The 25,715-nt window shown below is 42.5% G+C and overlaps 2 protein-coding genes and 2 non-coding genes across 4 annotated transcripts in view; 2 read left to right on the forward strand and 2 right to left on the reverse strand.

Moving 5' to 3' along the window:
• Positions 1-8,128, reverse strand: part of KNL1 (kinetochore scaffold 1) — a 66,251-nt gene extending 58,123 nt beyond the window's left edge. The window contains exon 1 of the mRNA XM_040226925.1: positions 7,676-8,128. The gene's annotated coding sequence lies outside the window, so the exon portion shown is untranslated. The remainder of the gene's footprint in view (positions 1-7,675) is intronic.
• A 129-nt stretch (positions 8,129-8,257) lies between these two features.
• On the forward strand, positions 8,258-8,339 carry TRNAS-GCU. The gene has a single exon. It is a non-coding gene; the product is annotated as a tRNA-Ser (tRNA).
• Positions 8,340-12,335: 3,996 nt separating this feature from the next.
• LOC120853789 lies at positions 12,336-12,453 on the forward strand. Its single transcript, XR_005718846.1, has one exon. It is a non-coding gene; the product is annotated as a small nucleolar RNA SNORA26 (small nucleolar RNA).
• A 2,218-nt stretch (positions 12,454-14,671) lies between these two features.
• Positions 14,672-20,238, reverse strand: RPUSD2 (RNA pseudouridine synthase domain containing 2). The gene is made up of 3 exons (XM_040226926.1): positions 19,435-20,238; positions 17,418-17,714; positions 14,672-16,737 (listed from the first exon to the last, which is right to left on the reverse strand). The coding sequence occupies exons 1-3, from the start codon at positions 20,059-20,061 to the stop codon at positions 16,003-16,005; spliced, it is 1,659 nt and encodes a 552-aa protein (XP_040082860.1). The 5' UTR covers positions 20,062-20,238; the 3' UTR covers positions 14,672-16,002.
• Between the last annotated feature and the right edge of the window lie 5,477 nt (positions 20,239-25,715).

A 25,715-nucleotide genomic window follows, 5' to 3' on the forward strand; every position in this document is an offset into this window, starting at 1 on the left:
CCATGCACCGTAATGAAGAAAAGCTCCCATTCACCTCACAAAGCAACTAAGACCAGTGCAGCCAAAAAATCAATCGATCAGTTCAGTTCAGTCGCTCAGTTGTGGCCAACTCTTCCCGACCCCATGAATCGCGGCACGCCAGGCCTCCCTGTCCATCACCAACTCCCGGAGTTCACTCAAACTCATGTCCATTGAGTCGGTGATGCCATCCAGCCATCTCATCCTCTGTCATCCCCCTCTCCTCCCGCCCCCAATCCCTCCCAGCATCAGGGTCTTTTCCAATGAGTCAACTCTTTGCATGAGGTGACCAAAGTACTGGAGTTTCAGCTTCAGCATCAGTCCTTCCAAAGAACACCCAGGACTGATCTCCTTTAGAATGGACTGGTTGGATCTCCTTGCAGTCCAAGGGACTCTCAAGAGTCTTCTCCAACACCACAGTTCAAAAGCATCAATTCTTCGGCGCTCAGCTTTCTTCACAGTCCAACTCTCACATCCATACGTGACCACTGGAAAAACCATAGCCTTGACTAGACGGACCTTTGTTGGCAAAGTAATGTCTCTGCTTTTCAATACGCTATCTAGGTTGTATAGATCACAACAAACTGTGGAAAATTCTGAAAGAGATGGGACTACCAAACTGTCTTATCTGTCTCCTGAGAAATCTGTATGTGGGTCAAGGAACAACAGAACCAAACATGGAACAACTGACTGGTTCAAAATTGAGAAAAGAGTACAACAAGGCTATATATCATCACCCTGCTTATTTAACTTCTATGCAGAGTAATTCATGAAAAACCCCAGGGTGGATGAAACACAAGCTGGAATCAAGATTTCTGGGAGAAATATCAACAACCTCAGATATGCAGATAGATACCACTCTAATGTCAGAAAGAGGAACTAAACAGCCTCTTGATGAAAGTGAAAGAAGAGAGTGAAAAGGTTGGCTTAAAACTCAACATTCAAAAAACAAAGATCATAGCATCCAGTCCCATCACTTCATGGCAAATAGAAGGGGAAAAAATAGAAACAGTGACAGGTTTTATTTTCCTGGGCTCCAAAATCACTGCAGATGGTGACTGCAGCCACAAAATTAAAACATGCTTGCTTCTTGGAAGAAAAGCCATGACAAACCTGGACAGCATATTAAAAAGCAGAGACATCACTTTGCTGACAAAGGTTCATACAGTCAAAGCTATAATTTTTCCAGTAGTCATGAACAGATGTGAGAGGTGGACCATAGAGAAGGCTGGGTGCTGAAGAGCTGATGCTTCTGAACTGTGCTGCTGGAGAAGACTCTGGGGAGTCCCTAAAAGGCGAGGAGATCAAATGAGTCAATCCTAAAGGAAATCAATCCTGAATAATCACTGGAAGAACTGATGCTGAAGCTGAAGTTTGGCCACCAGATGCGAAGACTTGACTCGTTGGAAAATATCCTGAGGCTGGGAAAGACTGAAGGCAAAAGGAGAAGGGGGTGGCGAAGGATGAGATGGTTAGATAGCATCACCTATTCAATGGACATGAATTTGAGCAAACTCTGGGAGATAGTGGAGGATGGAAGAGCCCGGTGTGCTTGCAGTCCATGGGGTAGAAAAGAGTTGGATGTGACTTGGTGACTGAACAGCAACAACAACCATAATACTAAATTAATATCATACATGTAACTTTCAGAATCAATGTTTGTACACTTTTAGCAAGACATAAAAACCGAAACAAACAAAAAACCAAACAGATGCTTAAAAGATACCTTATTTTACATGCTTTCATCATATACAACAGAAGCCAAATTAAAGAACAATACTCCATAATGAACCTGAACCTGAAGTAAAAGTCTGCTTATTCTTCAGTATCAATTTATTTAATTAGCTGTTAATATAGATATATAAGGCAATGGGAATCACCTAGGATTTGATCTCTGACTCTCCTTTTGTCTTCCATCACTTTCTCAGCCTGTTTATCCATTTTTCTGGTTTTACTTATCTCTTGTTCACAGATTATAGCCATATCTACTTAAAATAATATTTTTAACTTAAAGTTTTAAGATAGTACATACTATCCTCTTTCCCAAAAGCAACTACCTCCACTACTTTAATTATTTTAAAGAAAACTCTCTTACCTGCAACCATCTCTATCTCATACACAGATGCTCTATATCCAGATATATATAGTACAACAAAGTAAATATTACATGCTATTTTTACTACAATAAATGTAAGATCCTGAAAAAGAAAAATATAGCAAAAAGGAGCAATTTGTGAAAAGAATGTGTCATGGTCATATTGGTTATATTCCAGAAATGCAAAATTGGTTCAACATTAGAAAATCAGTTTTACAATTTACTATCCTAGCAGATTAAAAGGGAAAAATCATAAATCATCTCAACAGATTTAAAAAAGTCTGATGATTTTTAACATCCTTTCAAATTAAAAAAAATTAGCAAACTAGGAATAGAAAGTAAATTCCTTAATCTAACAAACTATCTATTTTAAAAGCAGCAAACATCAACTTAATAGTAAAATTGAAAACTTTTCAAGATCAACCAAGTATGATAGCTGTTTCCACTTCTATTCAATCTACCACTAAGGCTTAGTGATTCTATTTCCAATATATATCCCAAATTCATTCCCTCCTTATCTTCACCACCATAATTCAAGCTGCCCTCACCTCTCAAGTGGAATATTACAATTTCCGTCTCATTAGTCTCCCTACTTCCACTCTTATCCCCCTGAAGTCCTTTCTCCTCATAGTAGGCAGTTATCTTCTTAAACATAAATCACCTTTAAGACATTCCCTATGTAAAGCCCCTTAAAAGCCTACCATTGTACTGAAAATAAACTCTTTACCAGGACCTACAAAGCTTTACAAGATCTGTATCCTGCTTGCCTCTCAGACTTCATACTCTCTGTGCTAGAAACATTGGCATTTCTATTCCTGCGCAAACAAAGCTCTTTCCCAAGTCATCAAATTTTTATTTGCTATTATTTCTTGGCAAGAAAGCCAAGAAAAGTACTCTTTGTATCACTGTGTATGTCTCCTTTGTAGCATTACCACAACTGTAATTTAAGTCTGTTATGTAAATTAATTATTCCTTTTATCTTCCCAAACTAACTGATGGAAGAAATTTTCACATATTGAAGTATGGTAAAGCCACTGTAATCAAGTCAGATTACACATGATTTGGCTTGAACTTTATTCTAATTAGAATAGCCAGTGTTATAGCTTATCTAACATACACTATACATGTGCTTTAGCCATTAAAGAAGAGGGTACACTGTCCAGAAGTAAAGAATGTCTGTTTTGAAGATAGACATAAAGTCTCCCTTTCTGGGACGTCAGTGCTAGTACTCCTTTGATGATAAGGCTCTCTTTCCAGGCTCTAAGAACATAATGACCGGCTGTGTATGTGTTAATCTTTCTTTAAGAAACACTGAAGGAAGGTACCCTTGTTATATTTGATGTTCTTTGTTCTGACAAGATATAAAGCTGCACTGAAAATCATGCTTCTCCGGAACAGTTCCTCAGAACTGAAAGGCTGTCTCCCAGGCTATACTTCTTAGTTTGGCTCAAATAAAACTCTCTTCTGTTCTTATTTACAGATTGACTATTATTTGCATCAACATATCCTTGCCTAAACAGTAAACTCCATGAGAATAGGGCTGGTGTCTCTTACGTTTACTGTCACATTTTGAGAATTTGGCACAGTGCTTAGTAAATAATATGAGCTCAATAAATTCAATGCCTTCCATATTTTTTCCTCCTTTTGGAAATATTTTCAAGTCCATATTCAAAATTCATAGATAAAACTTAAAGTACTATCAAAATCTTGTTGCTCAGTCACCAAGTTGTGTCCAGCTCTTCGCAACACCATGGACTGCAGAACACAAGGCTTCCCTGTCCCTCACCGCCTCCCAGAGTTTGCCCAAATTCATGTCCAGTCAATCAGTGATGCCATTCAACCATCTCATCCTCTGTCAGCCTCTTCCCCTTCTGCCTTCAATCTCTCCCAGCATCAGGGTCTTTTCCAATGAATCACTTCTTCGCATCAGGTAGTCAAAGTATCAGAGCTTCAGCATCAGTCCTTCCAAAGAGTATTCAGGGTTGATTTCCTTAAAGATCAACTATTTTGATCTCCTTGCTTTCCAAGGGACTGTCAAGAGTGCCATGGTTCAAAAGCATCAATTATTTGGCACTCTGCCTTCTTTATTGTGCAGCTCTACATCTGTACATGACTACTGGAAAAACCATAGCCTTGAATCATCTAAACATATTCATTGTTTGAAACAGTCAGTGTGCATAATCCCTGTCTCTCTGCCAGACTTAGCACTTAAGTGATAAAAGTCAAAGCTTACTGATGTCCTCTTTTAAAAATACTCTATTTATTACATATCTGTAAGTTCCACTTCCAACAGAAATAGGAGACTGCAGACTCTCACGTTAAGCTTCATGTGTAAAATGCTGTTATGGTTGAACTTTTGATCATCATCACATTCACTGATTATTAATTGGTTCCAAAACGGTACACCTGGCACGTAAGGAGGGGTGCTGCTACAGCATACTCACAAGGGGTTCTGGAACATTTTAAATTTCTGAGAGAAATAATTCTCAACATCTATCTACTGCTAGTTCAAAAGAGTACCCATTGACCTTACACTAGTTTTGGTTACAAATTATTGCAAAGCTGGATTTTTGGCAGTTGCTGTGATATAAAGCAAGTACTTTTGATCAATGTGGCCCCAGAAATGAGCATGGCAGTATCCGATTCTAAGATCTGAAAGTTGTGTAGTGTTCAACATGAAATGGAGAAGGACTCTATGGACCTTGTTCCCCATGTTCTCCACCTGCCTTTTGTCTATGGAAAAACTTTACCCAAAGAATAAGCATAATCAGAGAAGTGGGAAAATGCAGAAACAAAGGAAAACAGCAAAAGAGACCATATAAAAATAGTTCAGTCATCAAGCATAGTAAAGGACCTTTAGTTCCTTCTCAAGGTCTACAGATACGATTCTGGGCCATATCCTGTGAGCTCTTAAAGATATTGAAACCCCCACCAGGTGGAAGAAGTGAACTACACAATGAGTAGACTGTAGCCGTGACATAAGCTGTCACTGTTCAGAGAATTAGTCTCAAAGAAACGGCAACAAGCCCATCCTAGAAGTGAAGATCAACTGTATTTAAAACAATCAAGATGATGTTGGTAGATCACCACATGATCAATTTCAAGATGACTGTCAGAGCTGACTGTGCTGTTTCTGCATGTAGCCTCTCCCCATATCTATAAAAGCTGTTGCCCATTGATCATCACTGGGGGAGAGTTGGGCTTTGAACAGAAGTCTGCCCTCTTAGCCCATTGCCAATATCCAAAAAGAAGCAAACTTTCCTTTCCACCAACCTTGCCTCTTTATTGACTTTTGAGTGGTAAGCAGTCGGACCCCATTTTCAGTTATAAACAGGTGCAGATATCCAATCAAATAATTGTGATTATTAAAGAACAAAATAAAGTATCTTTTAATTCAATTTATGTATATTATCAATAATCTCAGATATTCAGATGACACCACCCTTATGGCAGAAAGTGAAGAGGAGCTAAAGAGCCTCTGGATGAAAGTGAAAGAGGAGAATGAAAAAGCTGGCTTAAAACTCAACATCCAAAAAACTAAGATTATGGAATCCGGTCCCATCACTTCATGGCAAATAGATGGGGAAACAATGGAAATAGTGACAGATTTTATTTCCTTGGACTCCAAAATCACTGCGGATAGTGACTGCAGCCATGAAATTAAGACACTTGCTCCTTGGGAGAAAAGCTATGACAAACCTAGACAGTATAATAAAAAGCAGAGACATTACTTTGCTAACAAAGGTCCACATAGTCAAAGCTATGGTTTTTCCAGTAGTCAGGTATGGATGTGAGAGCTGGAGTATAAAGAAAGCTGAGCGCCGAAGAACTGATGCTTTTGAACTGTGGTGTTGGAGAAGACTCTTGAGGGTCCTTTGGAAAGCAAGGAGATCAAACCAGTCAATCCTAAAGGAAATGAACCTTGAATATTCATTGGAAGGACTGGTGCTGAGGCTGAAGTTCCAATACTTTGGCCATCTGATGCAAAGAGCCCACTCATTGGAAAAGACCCTGACGCTGAGAAAGATGATTAGATGGCATCACCGATTCAGTGGATATGACTCTGAGGAAGCTCTGGGAGATGGTGAAAGACAGGGAAGCCTGGCTTGCTGCAGTCCATGGCTCAAAGAGTCAGACACGACTGAGCCACTGAACAACAGTTAATATATTTCATAGTGTCCAATGATATAGACTCTAGACCTGTGCTATATCAGATAGTACAGATCTAGAGTCTATATCATTTAAATTTAATTAAAATGCAATAAAATTTAAAATACCGTTCTTGCCACAATTAGCCACAATGTAGGTGCTCAGTAGTCATATGAGATTAATGAGCACCGTGCTGGGCAATGTAGAAATTAAACATTACCATTAACACTGGAAGTTTTATTGGACAGCACTGTCCTACTACCAACATCTAGGGTATCTTTTACTGTCTCTTACTTAGCATCAAACACATCATTAATATTACCACTCCACGTATTTTTCACTCAGTTTACATCTACTTGTCACCTTGTAAACATTTCCAGCCATTCACATTGTCAAGGAAAATCATACCACTTGGAACCCAACCTTTACAGTACATTAAATTCACATCTCAAACCATTCTTTCCTTCAAGTTCCATCTCAAATACCACTTTCTCCAAGAAGCCTCCTCTAGACTCCATTGCCAAAAAGCATCAAATAAGCTGGTCTGTGTTCCCACATTCCTTTAGAATGTCCTGTAATCCTTTACAGTGTCTTGCTTTATAAGTTATCTGTGTATATCAATTCCTTCCCGTTCTGGACTGTAAATTCTAGGTGAAGGACTGAATCATCTGCTCCCTGCCCAAGCACAAGACAAGGAATCCAATACAGATCTGAGGAATTAGACTGATCCAATTCAACTGAAAACTTCAACCTTAATACCTAAAGTAAGCTCTGCTTTGGTCTTTTCTGTCATATCTCTATAAACCGATCTTTGATTCCAATCGACAAAACATAATATTTTTAGAACTTTATTCTTAAACTCTACTATTGAGACACACAGCAAAAAAAAGACTCCTTAACTCTGGCTTAATAACGCACCGAGGATTTTTTAAAAACTTATTTGTGGCGTACTAATACTGGCTTTATTTATGTTATTACATCCGCTGCTGCTGCTGCTGCTAAGTCGCTTCAGTCGCGTCCGACTCTGTGCGACCCCATAGACGGTAGCCCCAGAAAACTCAAAATCTGCTCAGTGCCGCTAGCACTCAGATCAGACACCGTAAATAAACCATAAACCGAGAGTTCAAAATGACATTTCTGTTACTTCATTTACAGCTAAGAAAAGGCTGAGTTAGAAATGCAAACACCCGTGAGTTCCCCAAAGAAGGGAAAAGGAGGTAGGTGCTAGGGACAGTCCTGGAGCCCTGACAGAAGATGGCGGGGCGGGACGCGGAGAGAGCCGCGGGCCAGCGACCCAGGGCCGCTAGTGGGGCCCAGGTGTGGATGGAGACTGCTAGAGAGGCGAGAGGCGGCACAAGTGTAGGCCGAGGTGAGAAAAGAGCGAGTCCTGCACCGGGGGAGAAGCGTCCGTACCTGAGCCCACAGTTCTGAGGCAGCCTGGCTGTAGGCGCGTCCCTCTCCTCCCAGCGTGGGGCCTTGAGTCCGCTCTAACAAAACCTAAATCCCGCGGGCGAAGACCAGGACGAAAGTTACCCGCCGCGGCCCAAAGGCTTCACAAATTCTCCTCAGACTTGTTTGTGGTCCGCACGCTCCTCACATAGCTCACCCCGACCCCTTCCCGTCTCCTCACGACGCCCAGAGGACCTCTGTAAAGCATTCAAATCTAACCGCCTAGCTAACGCGCAGGCGCAAAGCCGCTCAACGCGTCGGCCCCGCCCCTTAGGCGGCGGACCCTCCCTAAGATTTCTTCAAAGTTTTTTCCCAGTTAGTATGCCAATTTTATTTCTTTCAAGGTTATCTCATTTTCTACGGAATTTTCCTTTATTCCTCCCCACTGCAGATTCCTCACTGCATGGGAGCGGCCATCTTCTTTTTATTTCTTGCTGTAAAAAAGATCGGAGCTTTGCTTCCGTACAAAATGGCGGCCCCCATTCCATTACGTCACATGCCCCTAGTTTTACTCTCTATAGCTGCCAGGAAGGAGTAGGCTTCTGGGACGAGGTGGCCGAGTGGTTAAGGCGATGGACTGCTAATCCATTGTGCTCTGCACGCGTGGGTTCGAATCCCATCCTCGTCGAATGAAGGTTTTATTTTTTCGCCACTGATTTGAACAGACGACGGTAAATTTCCTTGCGGAATGGAAACAGTTGCTTATTCATTGCAAGTATGATTTACTAGTCGACTTTGAAACCTCTGGTTTTACTCTTTAAAGACAGCTTTTGGAGCATTCTGACCTCACTTATAAAGAAAAAGGAGGGAAAGAGACATTTTCTGGGAATCAGAGTTTAATTAAATAATGCATTTAGTGTATTTTTAATGTAGCAAAAAACAGTGCATAGAATCCCACGATTATCGCTATTTACATATGTTCTACTGGTGGTCTGCTCGGTATTAATTAACCCAGCTCCTAATTGAGGAACTTCGGTTATTGTGGACTCTAACCCCAGAGTTTTTCATACCTGTCGTTACTATGAAATATCAGATTTTACTTCAAAAGCTACCGTGAGACTCAGTGTTCAGGGTTCTCTTTCAGTCCCCAGAAGGCTGCAGGTGCTCAAGAAAAGTACTCGACGTTAAAAAAAAGATGTTGACAGCACTTGCAAACTTGGTAGTTATCTAGAAGTCAGAGAGGTGAAGACATAGCTGCCTTCCCAGAGGAGAAAGTTTTAATTCTTCTCTGGGATTTAAGCAGAGAAGGAGTAGGAAAAGAATAGAAATTCTCCTCCTGAAGGGTCATCAGGCAGTCTTTCAACTCACATTTTAACAACCGTCATTTATCCAGTATTTATCTACAGGCACCACAATGAATTACAGCACTTTAATTCACAATAACCCTGTGATCACGACAGACATGGTTATTACTCCATTTTACAGATGAGGAAACTGAAAGATAAACTTGTCCAAGGTTATACAGCTTTTGTACTTCCAGAAAAGGCATTTATTTAAGTCTGTCAAACTCTGGTGGCCCTTCACCACCACCCTATATGGTGCTGGAAATTAGTAAAAAGCGCTCATCAATCCTTTGCGGTCATGGTTTACACATGGTTTACACATTCTCTCCACACTGAATGGTACCCCAGAACCTGTCACTGGGCAGACAGATATCTTCAGCCCCGGGAGTGGAAATCAGGCTCCAGTGACTCCTCCCACATCAATCCAAATCCCTCAGGAATGTAGATACCTCCCAGAGCTGAGGGCTGAGTGTCACCCAAGCACTTTGCTTTCTAATCCATTCATCACCCTGTTGCTTGAAAGGGTTTCAACCTGGGTTCCACACACTCCCAAGGGGTCCATGGATAGAATTGAATTGGTTATTTGGTTCGGAGAAAAAAAAATTGCAGCTTTATTTTCATTAATCTTTAATTGAAAACACTTCCTTCTATTAATAAAGGTAAGCAACAAAATATTAACCTTACCTGTGATTTTTGTCACCAACTGAAATAACGGATATTGTTGTATCATATTAGCAGTATGCAATACTGCCATTGTTCTATGCCCATTACTGCTACAGTACTTCAGTTCAGTTCAGTCGCGTCCGACTCATTTCGACCCCATGAATTGCAGCATGCCAGGCCTCCCTGTCCATCACCATCTCCCAGAGTTCACTCAAACTCATGTCCATGGAGTTGGTGATGCCATCCAGCCATCTCATCCTCTGTCGTCCCCTTCTCCTCCTGCCCCCAATCCCTCCCAGCATCAGAGTCTTTTCCAATGAATCAACTCTTCGCATGAGGTGGCCAAAGTACTGGAGTTTCAGCTTTAGCATCAGTCCTTCCAAAGAAATCCCAGGGTTGATCTCCTTTAGAATGGACTGGTTGGATCTCCTGGCAGTCCGAGGGACTCTCAAGAGTCTTCTCCAACACCACAATTCAAAAGCCTCAATTCTTCAGTGCTCAGCTTTCTTCACAGTCCAACTCTCACATCCACACATGACCACTGGAAAAACCATAGCCTTGACTAGACGGACCTTTGTTGGCAAAGTAATGTCTCTGCTTTTGACTATGCTATCTAGGTTGGTCATAACTTTTCTTCCAAGGAGTAAGCGTCTTTTAATTTCATGGCTGCAGTCACCATCTGCAGTGATTTTGGAGCCCAAAAAAATAAAGTCTGACACTGTTTCCACTATTTCCCCATCTGTTTCCCATGAAGTGATATGACCAGATGTCATCATCTTTGTTTTGGACCTACCATTAGATCTCGTAAACTTAAGCATTCATAAGGAAGTATGTGCACTCTATTATTAGGTCAACAATTTTTTTGTTTTTAATTTTATTATAGTTGATTTATAATTTCTGCTGTAAAGCAAAATAATTCATATATATACATACATTTTCATATTCTTTTCTATTATGGCTTATTACAGGATATTGATGTAGTTCCCTGTGCTATACAGTAGAACCTTGTTGTTTATCCAGTCTATATATAATAGTTTGCATTTGTTAATACCATCCTAGATAGTATATTGAAAAGCAGAGATACTACTTTGCCAACAAAGGTCCGTCTAGTCAAGGCTATGGTTTTTCCAGTGGTCATGTGTGGATGTGAGAGTTGGACTGTGAAGAAAGCTGAGCGCCGAAGAATTGATGCTTTTGAACTGTGGTGTTGGAGAAGACTCTTGAGAGTCCCTTGGACTGCAAGGAGATCCAGCCAGTCCATCCTAAAGGAGATCAGTCCTGGGTGTTCTTGGAAAGGACTGAGGCTGAAGCTGAAACTCCAATACTTTGGCCACCTCATGTGAAGAGTTGACTCATTGGAAAAGACTCTGATGCTGGGAGGGATTGGGGGCAGGAGGAGAAGGGGATGACAGAGGATGAGATGGCTGGATGGCATCACCGACTCAATGGACATGAGTTTGAGTGAACTCCGGGAGTTGGTGATGGACAGGGAGGCCTGGCGTGCTGCGATTCATGGGGTCGAAATGAGTCGGACACGACTAAGCGACTGAACTGAACTGAACTGAATCTCAAACTCCCAATCCATCCTTCCCCTCCTTTCCTCCCTCTTGGCAACCACGACTCTATTCTCTATGTCTGTGAGCCTGTTTGTTTTGTAGATAAATTCATTTGTGTCACAGGTTCTATACATATGTTAGATTCTACATGTAAGTGATATATGGTATTTCTCTTTCTGACTTCATTTTGAATTAAATCACAGATTTTAAAACTATTTTGATAACTGTATTCCAACATAATTGGTTAACTTTATATTACAACAAACTTAATTTTATGCATTTAAAACCAATATTCTGAGACGGGACCCATAGACTTCACCAGACTGCCCAAGATCTGTGTCACAAGAAAAGGTTAAGAGCTCCTGAGGGATTTTCGGAAGTGTCCTCAACACATCAGTTTTAAAACCCCTCCCCTGAATTAGGCCTTGTTCTATCTCCCCAACACCTTTGCAGATGCTTTACTTACTCCTCTCCCTGGATCATGCCCCTGCTGCCCAGCACCTCCTTCCCATCAACCCCTTCCTGGCTGGCTCCTGCTCCTCATTCAGATCTCAGCTTTGATGTCATCCCCATCAGGAAGATTTTCCTAGCCCTGCAACCTACAGCTCCTTCTTAGATTTCTCTCACCTAGTCCCATGCTCTTCTACTTCTGGGTCTTTGTACCCCTCCTAGATGTTCCTGTAGCTCTGTGTGTCTTCCTCAGCATTTGCCAGATGGTATTTAAATTGTCCATTGGTGCTTCGACCTCTCCAAAGAGTGGCAAGTCTGCATGATTATTCTGAGTTTTGCCTGCTTCTCACAATGATGACTTCCTATGGAAAATTGATAAGGTCTATCAATGCATCCAGTCTCTATAAATAAAAAGTGAGTGGGTTGTTTTCTCAGAGGAAGATCTTCAGCTGTAAAAATTCTGAAACTATAAAGCACTGGAAGTGTCTTGAGATTAAAAAGAAGAAGAAATCATGAGTGGATGCTCACTTTTCTATTCCTTATTTCTTTACCTGTTTTCATGCTTAGTTCATTTGTGATTTCTTTTATATGAAATTGCAGTAAGTCTTGCTGTGATGGTCCCAGTTTTTTTGCATTTCTGTAATCTTTTGATGTATAAGAGTTGTGCTTATTTTACCTCTTTCTACGAGACTCGAAAGGATTAAGGCTAACACAGAAAGGTAGAGTAAATCTCTAAAATCCAGAGAAAAGATTGTAAATCTCCTCTTGGATTCTGTCTGGAGTCACAGCTGGAAAAAAAAAAAGAATTAACAACATGCCAGATTATTTAAAAGCCCAGGGGTGGTGGTGTGGGGACTTGGATTAGTAATGGAAAAAGAAATTTACAATAAATGAAGGCAGTAAGAGTTAGAGGCGCCATCTACTGGAGGAGCTGCAACTGAAGACTTGGACAAAATAGTTCTGCCTGATCTGCTAATACATTCTGCAAGATTCCCATTACCCACCCCCCAAAATTTGTCACAAGCCACAGATCAAGGAAATCATTCTCCATCAACACCAGTTCTTCATAAGTCCTATCCTGAACTGTTGCAGGACCTCTCAACCTCTGGAAGACCAGAAATAAAGAACTATTGTACAGCCAAATTACATTTCCAAGATATTCCAGATCTCTATTATGTCCGCTTCAAGAAGACCAATTCTCAATGGAGAATGAGGTGCTCTGGAAAAAACTGTCCAGTGTTTAGTTGGTGATGGTCTGCTGCCTGGGCAGGCCCTTATGTGCCAGCCTCCCTCACAGACAAAGCTCTGAAGAAGTGAAATGTGTATGTGTGTGAGCCCTCACAGACAAAGTTCTGAAGGAAGAAGTGAAATGTGTATGTGTGTGTGCGCACGTGTGCGCACGCACCTCCTGTTCATTTCTTAAACTCTTATAAGAAAACCCAGACCCAGGGCTGTAAGACTTGCAAAGGTTGGTTTTGAGAGGTAGGCAATGATATAAGTTAAATCCTTCTATTCCTTACCATTAGGAAGTGTAGTCCCACTGGGAAACATCTCTGGGAAGACGGTCATGACAATGTCTGTGATGTGATGCGTTAGTCGCTCAGTCGGGCCAGACTCTTTGCAACCCCATGGACTATAGTCCACCAGGCTCCTCTGTCCATGGGATTTTCTGGCAAGGATACTTGAGTGGGTTGTCATTTCCTTCTCCAGAGAAATCTTCCCGATCCAGGGATCAAACCTGGGTCTCCTGCACTGCAGGCAGATTCTTTACTGACTGAGCTATGAGGGAAGCTCCAGCAAGGCCTGAAGAGGTTCAAGAATTAATCCAGGAATTCTCTGAGTCTGCAACACCAACTCAAAACTTTTTTCTCAAATCATTCCCTTAGCTTCATGCTACCATATGAAAACATCTACTTTGCCAAAATAACTTCTGGGAATGCCTAGTAAGCTGAAAACTAAATAATATGTCATATTGAAGATCAATTAGAGCAAAAATTGAAATCTAGCTTATATAGTAAACTTGCTTGGGGAAGACAAAATGAATAAATGCCAATAGAATTGGGGAAATGGGGAATAACACTTGCTATAGCCCATGCTTTGTAACTTCTGCAAAGATAGCTATGAATAGACAGCAAGCAAGTTACACTTTTCCTCATCATAGTGAGAATGAGCCATGCCCAAGATTTCAAATCTCAAAATTTTCATTTGAGATCTTCAGAATGAAGTAAAACTGGGTCAAACTCAACTTCAATAAGGTGAAATTAATGGATGATGGCAAGACCTGAGGACATGACTGGTGATCCATGGAGTTAGAAGCAGTAATTCCTTTTCTGATTGTGGTACTGTGGAGTAGAAAGTTTTTCATATTTCTTTTTGGGCTAAATAAAAGACCATTGGCCCTGAAAACCCCTAATAACTAGGTTCAGAGAGCTTCCGAGTCAGTGAACAAGAAGGCATCCACATACCGGAGAGTGACCCACCTGAACTCTATGGAAGTCAGAAGCTTCTGTGCTCAGACCCTTTCAGACCTTGCCTTACGTATCTCTTCATCTTGCCGGTCTTTCCTAGTCTTTAATATCCTTTGTAATAAACCATAAATCAAGAAAGGAAACTGTTTTCCTGAATTCTGTGAGTTATTCTAATAAATGGTTGAACCCAAGGAGGGGGTTGTGGCAAACTCTGATTCACAGGTAAAAATCTGGACCTGCCACTGTCATTTGAAGTGGGGACAAGTTTTGTAAGACTGAGTCCTTCATTTGTGGGATCTGACCCTATCTCTGGGTAGATGGTGTCAGAGGTGAGTCAGATTGTAGGATACCCAGCCCGTGTCAGAGAATTGCTTGATGTGGGGAAACCACCACATATTTTAGAAGTACAGAGTATTCTGTGAATAAAGAAAAGTGAGTTTTTCTTTTCCGGTATTTAAAATAAACACAGAAGCAGAGAGTAGAATGGTGATGTCAGGGGTTGGGGGCAAGGGGAAATAAGGAACTGCTATTCAACAAGTATAAGGTTTCAGTTATGCATGATGATCAAGTTCCAGAGATGCTGTACTGTGTCTATAGTCAACAATATCATATTGTACACACTGATTTGTTAAGGGGCTGATCTCACATTAAGTGTTTTCACCATAATAAAAAAATAAAACTTTTGAGAGTCACAGGACACTGCCAATAAAGTGAAAAGACAACCTACAGAATGGGAGAAAATATTTGCAAATTATATATCTCTTAAGGGTCTTATACCCAGAATATATGAATATTCTTATAATTCAACAACAAGCCAATCCAAATTAAAAATGGGCAAAAAATTCAAATAGACATTTCTCCAAACAAGGTACACAAATGTCCAACAAGCATATGAAAAGATGTTTAACATTATTAGTCCCAAGGGAAATGTAAATCAAAACCACAATACTACTTCAATCTCACTAAGACGACTATAATCAAAACATTGGGAAATAACAAGTGTTGGTGAGGATGGAGAGAAATTGGAACCCTTGTGCATTTCCTATGGGAATGTAAAATGGTTCAGCTACTGTGGAAAAGTTTAGTGACTCCCCTAAAAATTAAAGAATTACCATATGACCCAGCAATTCCACTCCTTGGTATATACTTGAAAGAACAGAAAACATGTATTCAAACAAAAATCTGTACACAAATGTGCATAGCAGCACTATTCACAATAGCCAAAAAGTGGGAACAACCCAAATGCCCCATGAATGGGCATAACAAAATGTGGTATATCCATGCAATGAAATATTATTCAGCCATAAACAGGAATGAAGTACTGATGCATGCTATGAATTGGATGAAGCCTGAAAACATCACACTAAACAAAAGACGACAGACACAAAAGGTCACATGTTGTATGATTCCATTTGTATGAAATGTCCAGAATAGGCAAAAGCATAAAGACAGAAGACTGGCTAATCAAATCAGGAGCTAGGTGGAAGAGGAAATGGGGATTGCCTGTTTGGAACTAATTAAGAGGTGAAGGTTGCACATCATTGTGAATGTAAGAAAGGCCACTAAATTGTATGTTTTAGAATGGCAATTGTGTTGTCAATTTTACTTCAATTAAAAAAAGAAAAAAAGAAACAAGTAATGAAAAAACTAGACACACAAGGTATTAGAAAAAAGAGCTCTATTTACAAACCAGAAAGTTCCCAAATTCTAGCTGGAGGGAGAGGAATGAAGAAGGTAGCAAGTATGAGCAGGTCCTTTAAGAGCCCAACTTCACCCCCAAGAAACTCTGTACCAGCCCATGTGGTTAGCTCCTACTTCATGGCCCATTCCTGTTCCAATCCAATAAATAATCCCTCCATTGGCCATAGCCCTCAGTGTTCTTGCCAGTCATCTCGTGCCCAGGCAGGCATCGGTGAACAGTACTCAAAGTCTGGCCCTTTATAGCGCAGGGCATGCAGAAACATCACAAGGTCCTGGGGTGAGGGATCCTGTGGCACTCTCTGGCACTCTGAACAGAGCGGATCTGTCTCTTGATTCACAACATCAATTTTGGTTGCCTTCCCTGAGGTCACAGGCACTCCATCCAGATCCCGAGGGGCTGCCTCAACTGCTCCATCCATCTTCTGGGCAGATGCAGCCATCTCTTCCAGGCAGTCCTTGCTGAGCTCTGAGGAAGGTGCCGTGGAGTCTGGAGCTCCTGGGCACAGGTCACCCCCACAGAGATCTAGCACACCCAGACTCTGTTTGGCCTGGTGCTCTGCCACAAGGTCCCGCAGGAGTTCCTCATCTGTCTTTGGAATGTGGCCGCCTCGGCCTCGTGAGGGGCCCCAGGCGGCTGAGTTGTAGATGGGGTCATTGAGGATGGGGTGACCCAGGAACTGAAGGTGGACTCGGATCTGGTGGGTGCGGCCTGTAAGTGGCCGGCAGCGCACCACACTGGAGTGGCCATTGTAGCTCAGTCTCTGGAACACTGACTCACAGGGCTTGCCTTGAGGATCTACACGGCACACCCCTACCTTGTAAGACACCACCAAGATGGGTTCCTTGCAGGTTACTTCCTCGGTGGGGAACTCCCCTGCCACCCGGCACACGTACTCCTTCTCCAGCTACACAGGAGGGAAGAGGAAGAAAGTCAGTGCATGAAGCCCAAACCCTTTTCAGTGATGACAAATGCACCCGTATCAGACAGAAGAGGGTTCAAACCCCAGCTCCATCATTGGCCAGTTGCACAATCCTAGGCACATTACAGTACTCAGCTTCTTTAAAACCCATTAGCTTGTCTAGAAAATGTTTGCTTAGAAAAGCATTTATCTCAACAGGGCTATTCCAAGGATTTAGTTAGCTGGCCTCTAACATACTTGGTATTGAGCCTGGTACACAGTAAACAATAAATATATTACAATCAGATCCAGAATTACAAGTCTCAAGACCACAGTCACCACTATTTAACTCTTGACCCAAACCTCTTCCAACTCTATCCAGAATCTTTCCACCAAGTAGACTCTCTCCACAGTCTTAAAAACCTTGCTCAGCCTGTCAGCATTTAAAATTTCAAAACAGCCAATTACCGAGAGAGGCAGTATATGTTATCTCTAAAGATCTTTTGAAACTTAAGAGATAATAACTTGTCTCTGGCTCCTTAGGTGCTGACCTTCCTAAAGATGGGAAGCTTGAGCAGATAAACACAAAACCTCATTTCAGATCTAGAACTCAGTGACACCCTTTCGATGCAGAGCATTTGTGACCCCAGAAGTGGCCTGCGAGAGGCAAACTCAGTTTGGCTCACCTGCCGGTCCCGAACCTGTTCATGAATTCTCTCTGAGACGGCTGCTGTTTTGGCAAACATGAGGACCCCGGAGGTAAGGCGATCAAGCCGATGCAATGGGTGTAGCTCCTTTAGTTGGTGCTCCTTGCCCAGGATGAAGATGACCGTGTTGTGTCGGAAGCGGCCACAGGGGTGGACAGGAATGGAAGAAGGCTTGTCTACAACCACCACATCTTCGTTCTCTGCTAGCAGGCGGATGGGTTCTGCGGTAACTGGTGGCTCATGCCTGTGCACCGTGTTCCGTAAGAAGTCATTGTCCTGCCAATGACACAGGCAACTGGTCAGCCCAGGGTCCAGCCACCTATGATCAGTCAACTTCACACACAACTTCCCCCCATCTTCCTTACTGGATGACAGAATGGTCACAGTACATCCTTAAGCAGAAAAAGCAGATACACAGTGTATTCTTATTTTGTAAACACACATACACACAGGCAGAAGCAGGCATTGAAAAAGAGATAGAAGGATATAGCCCAAATGTTATATATCTCTGGATGGTATGATTATGGATTTTGCTGTTCTGATTATTTGTATTTTCTCTACAATAAAGTTATATTTAACAATATATTTTTCTAAAATGAAGGGGGAAATCCTCCATAGTTCAGTTCAGTTCAATCCTCCATAAACCATCCCTTATTGTGACCTTGAACAAAACCAAGCTGTAAGTCCAGAGATATGGGCTCTAGACCTGGATTTGCTACAGGCTTACTGCATGCTCTTAGGGAAGTCGCTTAACTTCTCTAGGCCTCAGTTCCCTTATCTGTAAAATGTGAGCATCAGTCCAGACCTGTGCTTCAAAACTGTGACTGATTCAAACCACTCATTTTCCAAATGCCTTGCCATCCCCTCACAAATATGGTGAGACAGTGTTAATGACAATGTCTGGTACCTCTTAGCTGTGATGGAAATTTAAAGAAGGGTCAAAGCACTGGGCTACACAATTCTGGTCTCAATCTCTGTCATTTCATAGTTCTATCCTATCAGGCTCTAGGATAAATAATTCAAGTGGAAGTTACAAGAACACGGGCTTCCCTTGCGGCTCATCTGGTAAAGAATTTCCCTGCAATGTGGGAGACCTGGGTTCTATCCCTGGGTTGGAAAGATCCCCTGGAGAAGGGAAAGGCTATCCACTCCGGTATTATGGCCTGGAGAATTCTATGGATTGTAAGTCCATAGGGTTGCAAAGAGCTAGACACGACTGACTGACTTTCACTTCATTTATAAGAACACAAGTGAAAAAAAAAAAAAAAAAAAAGAACACAAGTGTTGGAGGTGGCACTGTGCCTTACTTCTGTGAGGTTGATCTTAGTTTCCTCGACTTCCTCACAGGCAAAATGAGGTGACAGTATCTACTCCACAGGGTTGTCATTAGAATTAAATGTTAAAGTACATAAAATGCTTAATGCTGTGCCCAGCACACAGTCAGGAGATATAAATGATAGTCTCGATTATTACCATTTGTACAGAGATTTACAATGCAAGGCAGAAAGTCATCAGTACCAGTGCCACAAGACTGCGTAAAAGGAGATGTAAGAATTCCCTGGTGCTTCCCTGGTGGCTCAACCGGTAAAGAATCTGCCTGCAATGCAGAAGATCAGGGTTCAATCCCTGAGTTGCGAAGATCCCCTGGAGAAGGAATTGGCAACCCACTCCAGTACTCTTGCCTGGAGAATTCCATGGACAGAGAGGCCTGGCAGTTCATGGGATTGCAGAGTCAGACACGACTGAGCGACTAACTTTCACTTTCACAAGAATTCCAACTTCTGTGCCTTGGAAACAACAAAGTCGCTTTGATGGAGGGGATAAGGGGGCTGAGGTCTGAAACATACGGGCAGTATACCTGCGGAAATGGAGCGGTAAGAGAGTTACGAGTTAAAACGAGAACGCTTCGGAATGACCCCGAATTTACTCCAGTACCTATGCCCTAGTAACCGAAAAAACCATGCCCCCTTTCGGGCAGGCCCCGTCAGGACTCCACCTTGAGCACAATGCTGAGGTCCTGTACCGGCTCCTCATTGAGGTGCAGGCGTCCCGCTCGGACAGCGGCCTCGTAGTAGGCCAGGGGCTGGGCTCTGAACTCCGTGCCGAAGACGTGCAGCAAGCTGTGGCCCACCCAGCGGCCTTTGCAGTAAGTCCGGAAGTCAAAGTAATAGGGCCGCACTTTGCGCAAGCCACCTTCAAAGTAGTAGCTGGTCTCAGCAAAGTGCTCATCGCCAAAGCTAACCCCTGCCCGCCGCTTCTTCGGGGGCGGCACAACGCGCTCTCCAACCGCGCCCCGCCGCTTCTTCCGCTTGCCAGGGCCCAGGGCTGCAGCCGGGGCCCGCTCCCCGTTTCCTGAGGGCTGTTTCGCGTCCTCCGAGACCGGCTCCACTCCTGGACCTCCCGGCTCCGGGTGTCCAGGGGGCTGCTCACCGCTCGGGGCGCCGCCCGCATCTCCGTTTTGCTGAGCTGGAGCCCCCAGCCCGCTCGCTGCCTCAGCCCCGGTCGAGAGTCTTTCCGCCATGGGTCTCCTACAGGCACTCCAAGTCCTGGCAATTGCGAGGCACCGGAGATTAGAGCACACTTGCCCAAGAACCGGGAGCCACAACCGGCCTCCCAGCCACATGACCCAGCGGCCGCGGCCTCTGGGTCGCGATCTGAGGGCGTCACTCGGCACCAACCAATCAGTGAGACCTAGTGCCGAGGCGGGATCGCGTTGAGAACAGGCGTGAAGGAGGTAGCTGAACGAGTTGAGAGCTGTAAGAATGATTCATTAAAAGTGTAGATTCCATGTAGATATGCTCGAAATTCCTTTACTCTGGAAAAACTCTTGAAAGAGTTATTAATATTTCAAAACAAAACAAAATGAACATTGCTAAACTCTGAATGTACTAAGAAACACTGCGTTGTATATTTTAAAGAGTGAGCATATTTTGTGATTTATAACTCAATAAATCAAATCCCTTATGATTATACAGTGGAAGTGAGAAATAGATTTAAGGGACTAGATCTGATAGAGTGCCTGATGAACTATGGACGGAGGTTTGTGACATTGTACAGGAGACAGGGATCAAGACCATCCCCAAGAAAAAGAAATGCAAAAAAGCAAAATGGCTGTCTGAGGAGGCCTTACAAATAGCTGAGAAAAGAAGAAAAGCGAAAAGCAAAGGAGAAAAGGAAAGATATAAGGATCTGAATGCAGAGTTCCAAAGAATAGCAAGGAGAGATAAGAAAGCCTTCTTTAGCGATCAATGCAAAGAAGTAGAGGAAAACAACAGAATGGGAAAGACTAGAGATCTCTTTAAGAAAATTAGAGATACCAAGGGAACATTTCATGCAAAGATGGGCTCGATAAAGGACAGAAATGGTATGGACCTAACAGAAGCAGAAGATATTAAGAAGAGGTGGCAAGAATACACAGAAGAACTGTACAAAAAAGATCTTCACGACCCAGATAATCACAATGGTGTGATCACTCACCTAGAGCCAGACATCCTGGAATGTGAAGTCACGTGGGTCTTAGAAAGCATCACTAGGAACAAAGCTAGTGGAGTTGATGGAATCCCAGTTGAGTTATTTCAAATCCTAAAAGATGATGCTGTGAAAGTGCTGCACTCAATATGCCAGCAAATTTGGAAAATTCAGCAGTGGCCACAGAACTGGTAAAGGTCAGTTTTCATTCCAATCCCAAAGAAAGGCAATGCCGAAGAATGCTCAAACTACCGCACAATTGCACTCATCTCACATGCTAGGAAAGTAATGCTCAAAATTCTCCAAGCCAGGCTTCAGCAATACGTGAACGGCGAAATTCCAGATGTTCAAGCTGGTTTTAGAAAAGGCAGAGGAACCAGAGATCAAACTGCCAACATCCGCTGGATCATGGAAAAAGCAAGAGAGTTCCAGACAAACATCTATTTCTGCTTTATTGACTATGCCAAAGCCTTTGACTGTGTGGATCACAATAAACTGTGGAAAATTCTGAAAGAGATGGGAATACCAGACCACCTGACCTGCCTCTTGAGAAATCTGTATGCAGGTCAGGAAGCAACAGTTAGAACTGGACATAGAACAACAGATTGGTTCCAAATAGGAAATAGAGTACGTCAAGGCTATATATTGTCACCCTGCTTATTTAACTTATATGCAGAGTACATCATGAGAAACACTGGGCCGGAAGAAGCACAAGCTGGAATCAAGATTCCAGGGAGAAATAAATATCAATAACCTCAGATATGCAGATGACACCACCCTTATGGCAGAAAGTGAAGAGGAACTAAAAAGCCTCTTGATGAAAGTGAAAGAGGAGAGTGAAAAAGTTGGTTTAAAGCTCAACATTCAGAAAACAAAGATCGCAGCATCTGGTCCCATCACTTCATGGGAAATAGTTGGGGAAACAGTGGAAACAGTGTCAGACTTTATTTTGGGGGGCTCCAAAATCACTGCAGATGGTGACTGCAGCCATGAAATTAAAAGACACTTACTCCTTGGAAGAAAAGTTATGACCAACCTAGATAGCATATTGAAAAGCAGGGACATTACTTTGCCGACTAAGGTCCATCTAGTCAAGGCTATGGTTTTTCCAGTGGTCACGTATGGATGTGAGAGTTGGACTGTGAAGAAAGCTGAGCACTGAAGAATTGATGCTTTTGAACTGTGGTGTTGGAGAAGACTCTTGAGAGTCCCTCGGACTGCAAGGAGATCCAACCAGTCCATTCTAAAGGAGATCAGTCCTGGGTGTTCATTGGAAGGACTGATGCTAAAGCTGAAACTCCAGTACTTTGGCCACCTCATGCGAAGAGTTGACTCATTGGAAAAGAGCCTGATGCTGCGAGGGATTGGGGGCAGGAGGAGAAGGGGACGACAGAGGATGAGATGGCTGGATGGCATCACGGACTTGATGGACGTGAGTCTGAGTGAACTCCAGGAGATGGTGATGGACAGGGAGGCCTGGTGTGCTGCGATTCATGGGGTCGCGAAGAGTCGGACACGACTGAGCCACTGAACTGAACTGAAGGGCTTCCCTGGTGGCTCAAACGGTAAAGAATCTGCCTGCAATGCAGGTTTTGAACCTGGGTTCAATCCCTGGGTTGGGAAGATCCCTTGGAGAAGGAATTGGCAACTCATTCCAGTACTCTTACCTGGAGAATTCCATGGACATAGAAGCCTGGCAGGCTACAGTTCACGGGATCGCAAAGAGTCGGATACTACTGAGCGACTAACTTTCACTTCTCGTAACTCAATAAAGCTGTCATATATGTAATTAAGCACACACACCCCAGAAAAAATATTTTTATATTTGTCCTTCTCCTTAACAGCATGAGGACTAGAGAGCTCCCATTTGCCTTCCATATGCTCCTGCCTGAGATTAAAACTCCAAGTGGATCAGAAGATGTATTTGTCAGAATTCTTATATGCAAAATACTGAAACCAATTCCAGTTAACTTCATGAGACAGAATTATTGAAAGGATATTAGTGCCTCATGGAGAAGGCAATGGCACCCCACTCCAGCACTCTTGCCTGGAAAATCCCATGGACGGAGGAGCCTGGTAGGCTGCAGTCCATGGGGTCGCCAAGAGTCTGACATGACTGAGTGACTTCACTTTCACTTTTCACTTTCATACATTGGAGAAGGAAATGGCAACCCACTCCAGTGTTCTTGCTTGGAGAATCCCAGGGACGGGGGAGCCTGGTGGGCTGCGTCTATGGGGTCGCACAGAGTTGGACACGACTGAAGTGACTTAGCAGTAGCAGTGCCTCATAGGATTCATAAGAGAGCTGGAGAACAGGCTCAGAAACAGCCAAATCAAGATAAGCCAAGACCTCTGAGAACCAGCCACATGACAAAAGGGTGAATTTTATGGAGTTTGAATTATATTTCAATAAAGTTTTTGTATTTTTTTGTAAAGAGTGTTTTTCAGAATGTGTCTGAAACACAGACAAGGAGAAAGCTATAAGAGAGGTCTAGAGAGGGAGTCCTTATGGAATTGTATAAAGCCTTGCTGCTCAAAATGTGGTCTGTGGATTAGCAACATGGGAAACATCCAGCAACTTGTTGGAACTGCAGAATCTTTTCCCTCTTCCCTTCAGACCTCCTGAATGAGAATCTCTGTTTTAACAAGATCCTCAGATGATCTGTCTGCATATTAAAGTTTGGAAAGCACTGACATAAACCATTCAAAGTAGACTGTTCTCATACCCTTTGGACATCCAGCATCTTCTCAACACTCTTCTTTGTGTGGTGAATTTACCACATTAAGTACTGTTTCCAAGAGGTAGGATCTAGAAACTGGCCTTCCCAGACTCCTTAGCAACTAGGGCATCCATCACCTGGGCTCTTTTGATCAGGCAGGGCCTTTGGTTCAGAGGCATAATAGCAGTGTGGAATTCATGTTTGAGAAGACAGCACTGGAGGGATTTGTATATTGATATATGGAGTTATATTGGGGACTAAAATGGGGGAAGTTCTTGTGTCCAGTGTCCAGCCCTGAGAAGTCCTTCACTGAGGTTTAGAAACTCCTGGCTATATAGACCCCAAGTCTGACTCTGGCCCATCTTAAGATTCTGTGAACTGCTTAATATATTTTAATCCTATGGTCAAGAGAATAGTCATTAGCCATATGTGGCTATTTAACTTAATTAAAGTGAAAGAAAATTTAAAATTCAGTTATTCAGTTATAGAAGCTGCATCTCATGTGCTCAAGAATCACATAAAACTAGTAGATACCTTATTGGACAACTTAGATACAGAACATTTCTATCATTACAGGAATTTTATTGTACAGAGCAGCTTTAATTAATCCCTTTTACCACTTAAACTGGCTAGAATGAGCTCTGTTATTTGAACTAAGAACTCTACCTAACTTACTCTGATAAGAATTTAAGCCTTTAAGAGCAATGGGGAATTATCAAAGAGTTTCTGGTGTGTGTGTGTGTGTTTGTGTGTATGATGATCCAATTTGTGTGCGTGTGTGTGACAATTCAATTTTCATTCCAAAAAGATTACCCTGGTTGCCACTTGGAGAAGAGACTGAAGAGTGAATCACAAGATCTAGCTCCAGTTCAGTGTAGTCTTTGACCAAAAGGTTTCTAATTTAAACATTCAGACACCAAATAAATTTTGAACATGTGCCAAGCATCACTTAGCTTCAGAGATACAAAGGTAAGAAAGACATGGTTCCTGACCTCAGTGAAGGCCTAGGCTGGCTGAGAATACAAATGAAAAACATATTTGTACTAATCACTGTGGGAAAATAGAGTCTAAGATGGAAGGATGTTGACTGCTGTCATGTGGCTTCCAAGTGTGAGCAGTCCTTGGGAAGAGGGAGATCCTCAGGGCTTATGGTTTCACCTTTGCAAGTCCAGGATCTGGTTTGGATTTATTCAGCACACACACTAATTAAACTCAAATGACATGGATGAATTAGTAAGGGTGTGCTGTGCACAGTGGTATCCAACTCTTTGCAACCCCATGGACTGTACACTGCCAGGTTCCTCTGTCGATGGAATTTTCCAGGCAAGAATACTGGAGTGGGTTACCATTTCCTTCTCCAGGGGATCTTCCCAAGCCAGGAAACTGCATCTCCTGCATTGGCAGGTAGACTGCCACTGCACCAACCTGGGCAGCCCTATCAGAAAAGGTGACCATTTGTTAATTTACAACTGTCACTTTAAGTTGAAAGGTGTATTCAATTTTACATCAGCCACTATTTGTGCCTACTGTTAAAGGAACCCTCATTCTGGTATCAAGATATGTAAGATATGGGTGGCCAAATTTGAAATCAAGAGGGTATTTTTTTGGTGAGCGGGATATTAGAGAAAACTAATTAGTACAATATATATATTGAAAGGCTATGGAGCAGTTCAATGAAACACCCATAAATCTATGACAGTCATCCTTTCTATGAATCAGATGCTACAAGATTCATGTCACCAGGTCAGGCAGCAGTTGAAGGACTCTGGGAAACTGCCCATCCTCATATATTCTCTATGAATAAGCACTGGCAAAAATCTTGCCTATTATTTGCTCCTTTGTTTTCTAACTTTCTTGCTTTCCACTTCCTTCTGTTGCATATTCTAAGAATGGTCATAAATGTAAGTAAAAGAGTACCTTGCAGTTCCCTTTCACATGGTGGTAGTTATCACCACCATAGCCACACTGAGAAGCTTCAGACACATCTAGAGACTATACCCTCAGTCAAGCTACTTCTACAGATGGGTGGCTACTGTCTTTTCTCACATATATCTTTGTGAGAGAGTAATAGTACATTCAAAAGCAGAGA

Source organism: Oryx dammah, unplaced genomic scaffold (assembly GCF_014754425.2).
Source record: "Oryx dammah isolate SB20612 unplaced genomic scaffold, SCBI_Odam_1.1 HiC_scaffold_26, whole genome shotgun sequence".
NCBI lineage: Eukaryota > Metazoa > Chordata > Mammalia > Artiodactyla > Bovidae > Oryx > Oryx dammah.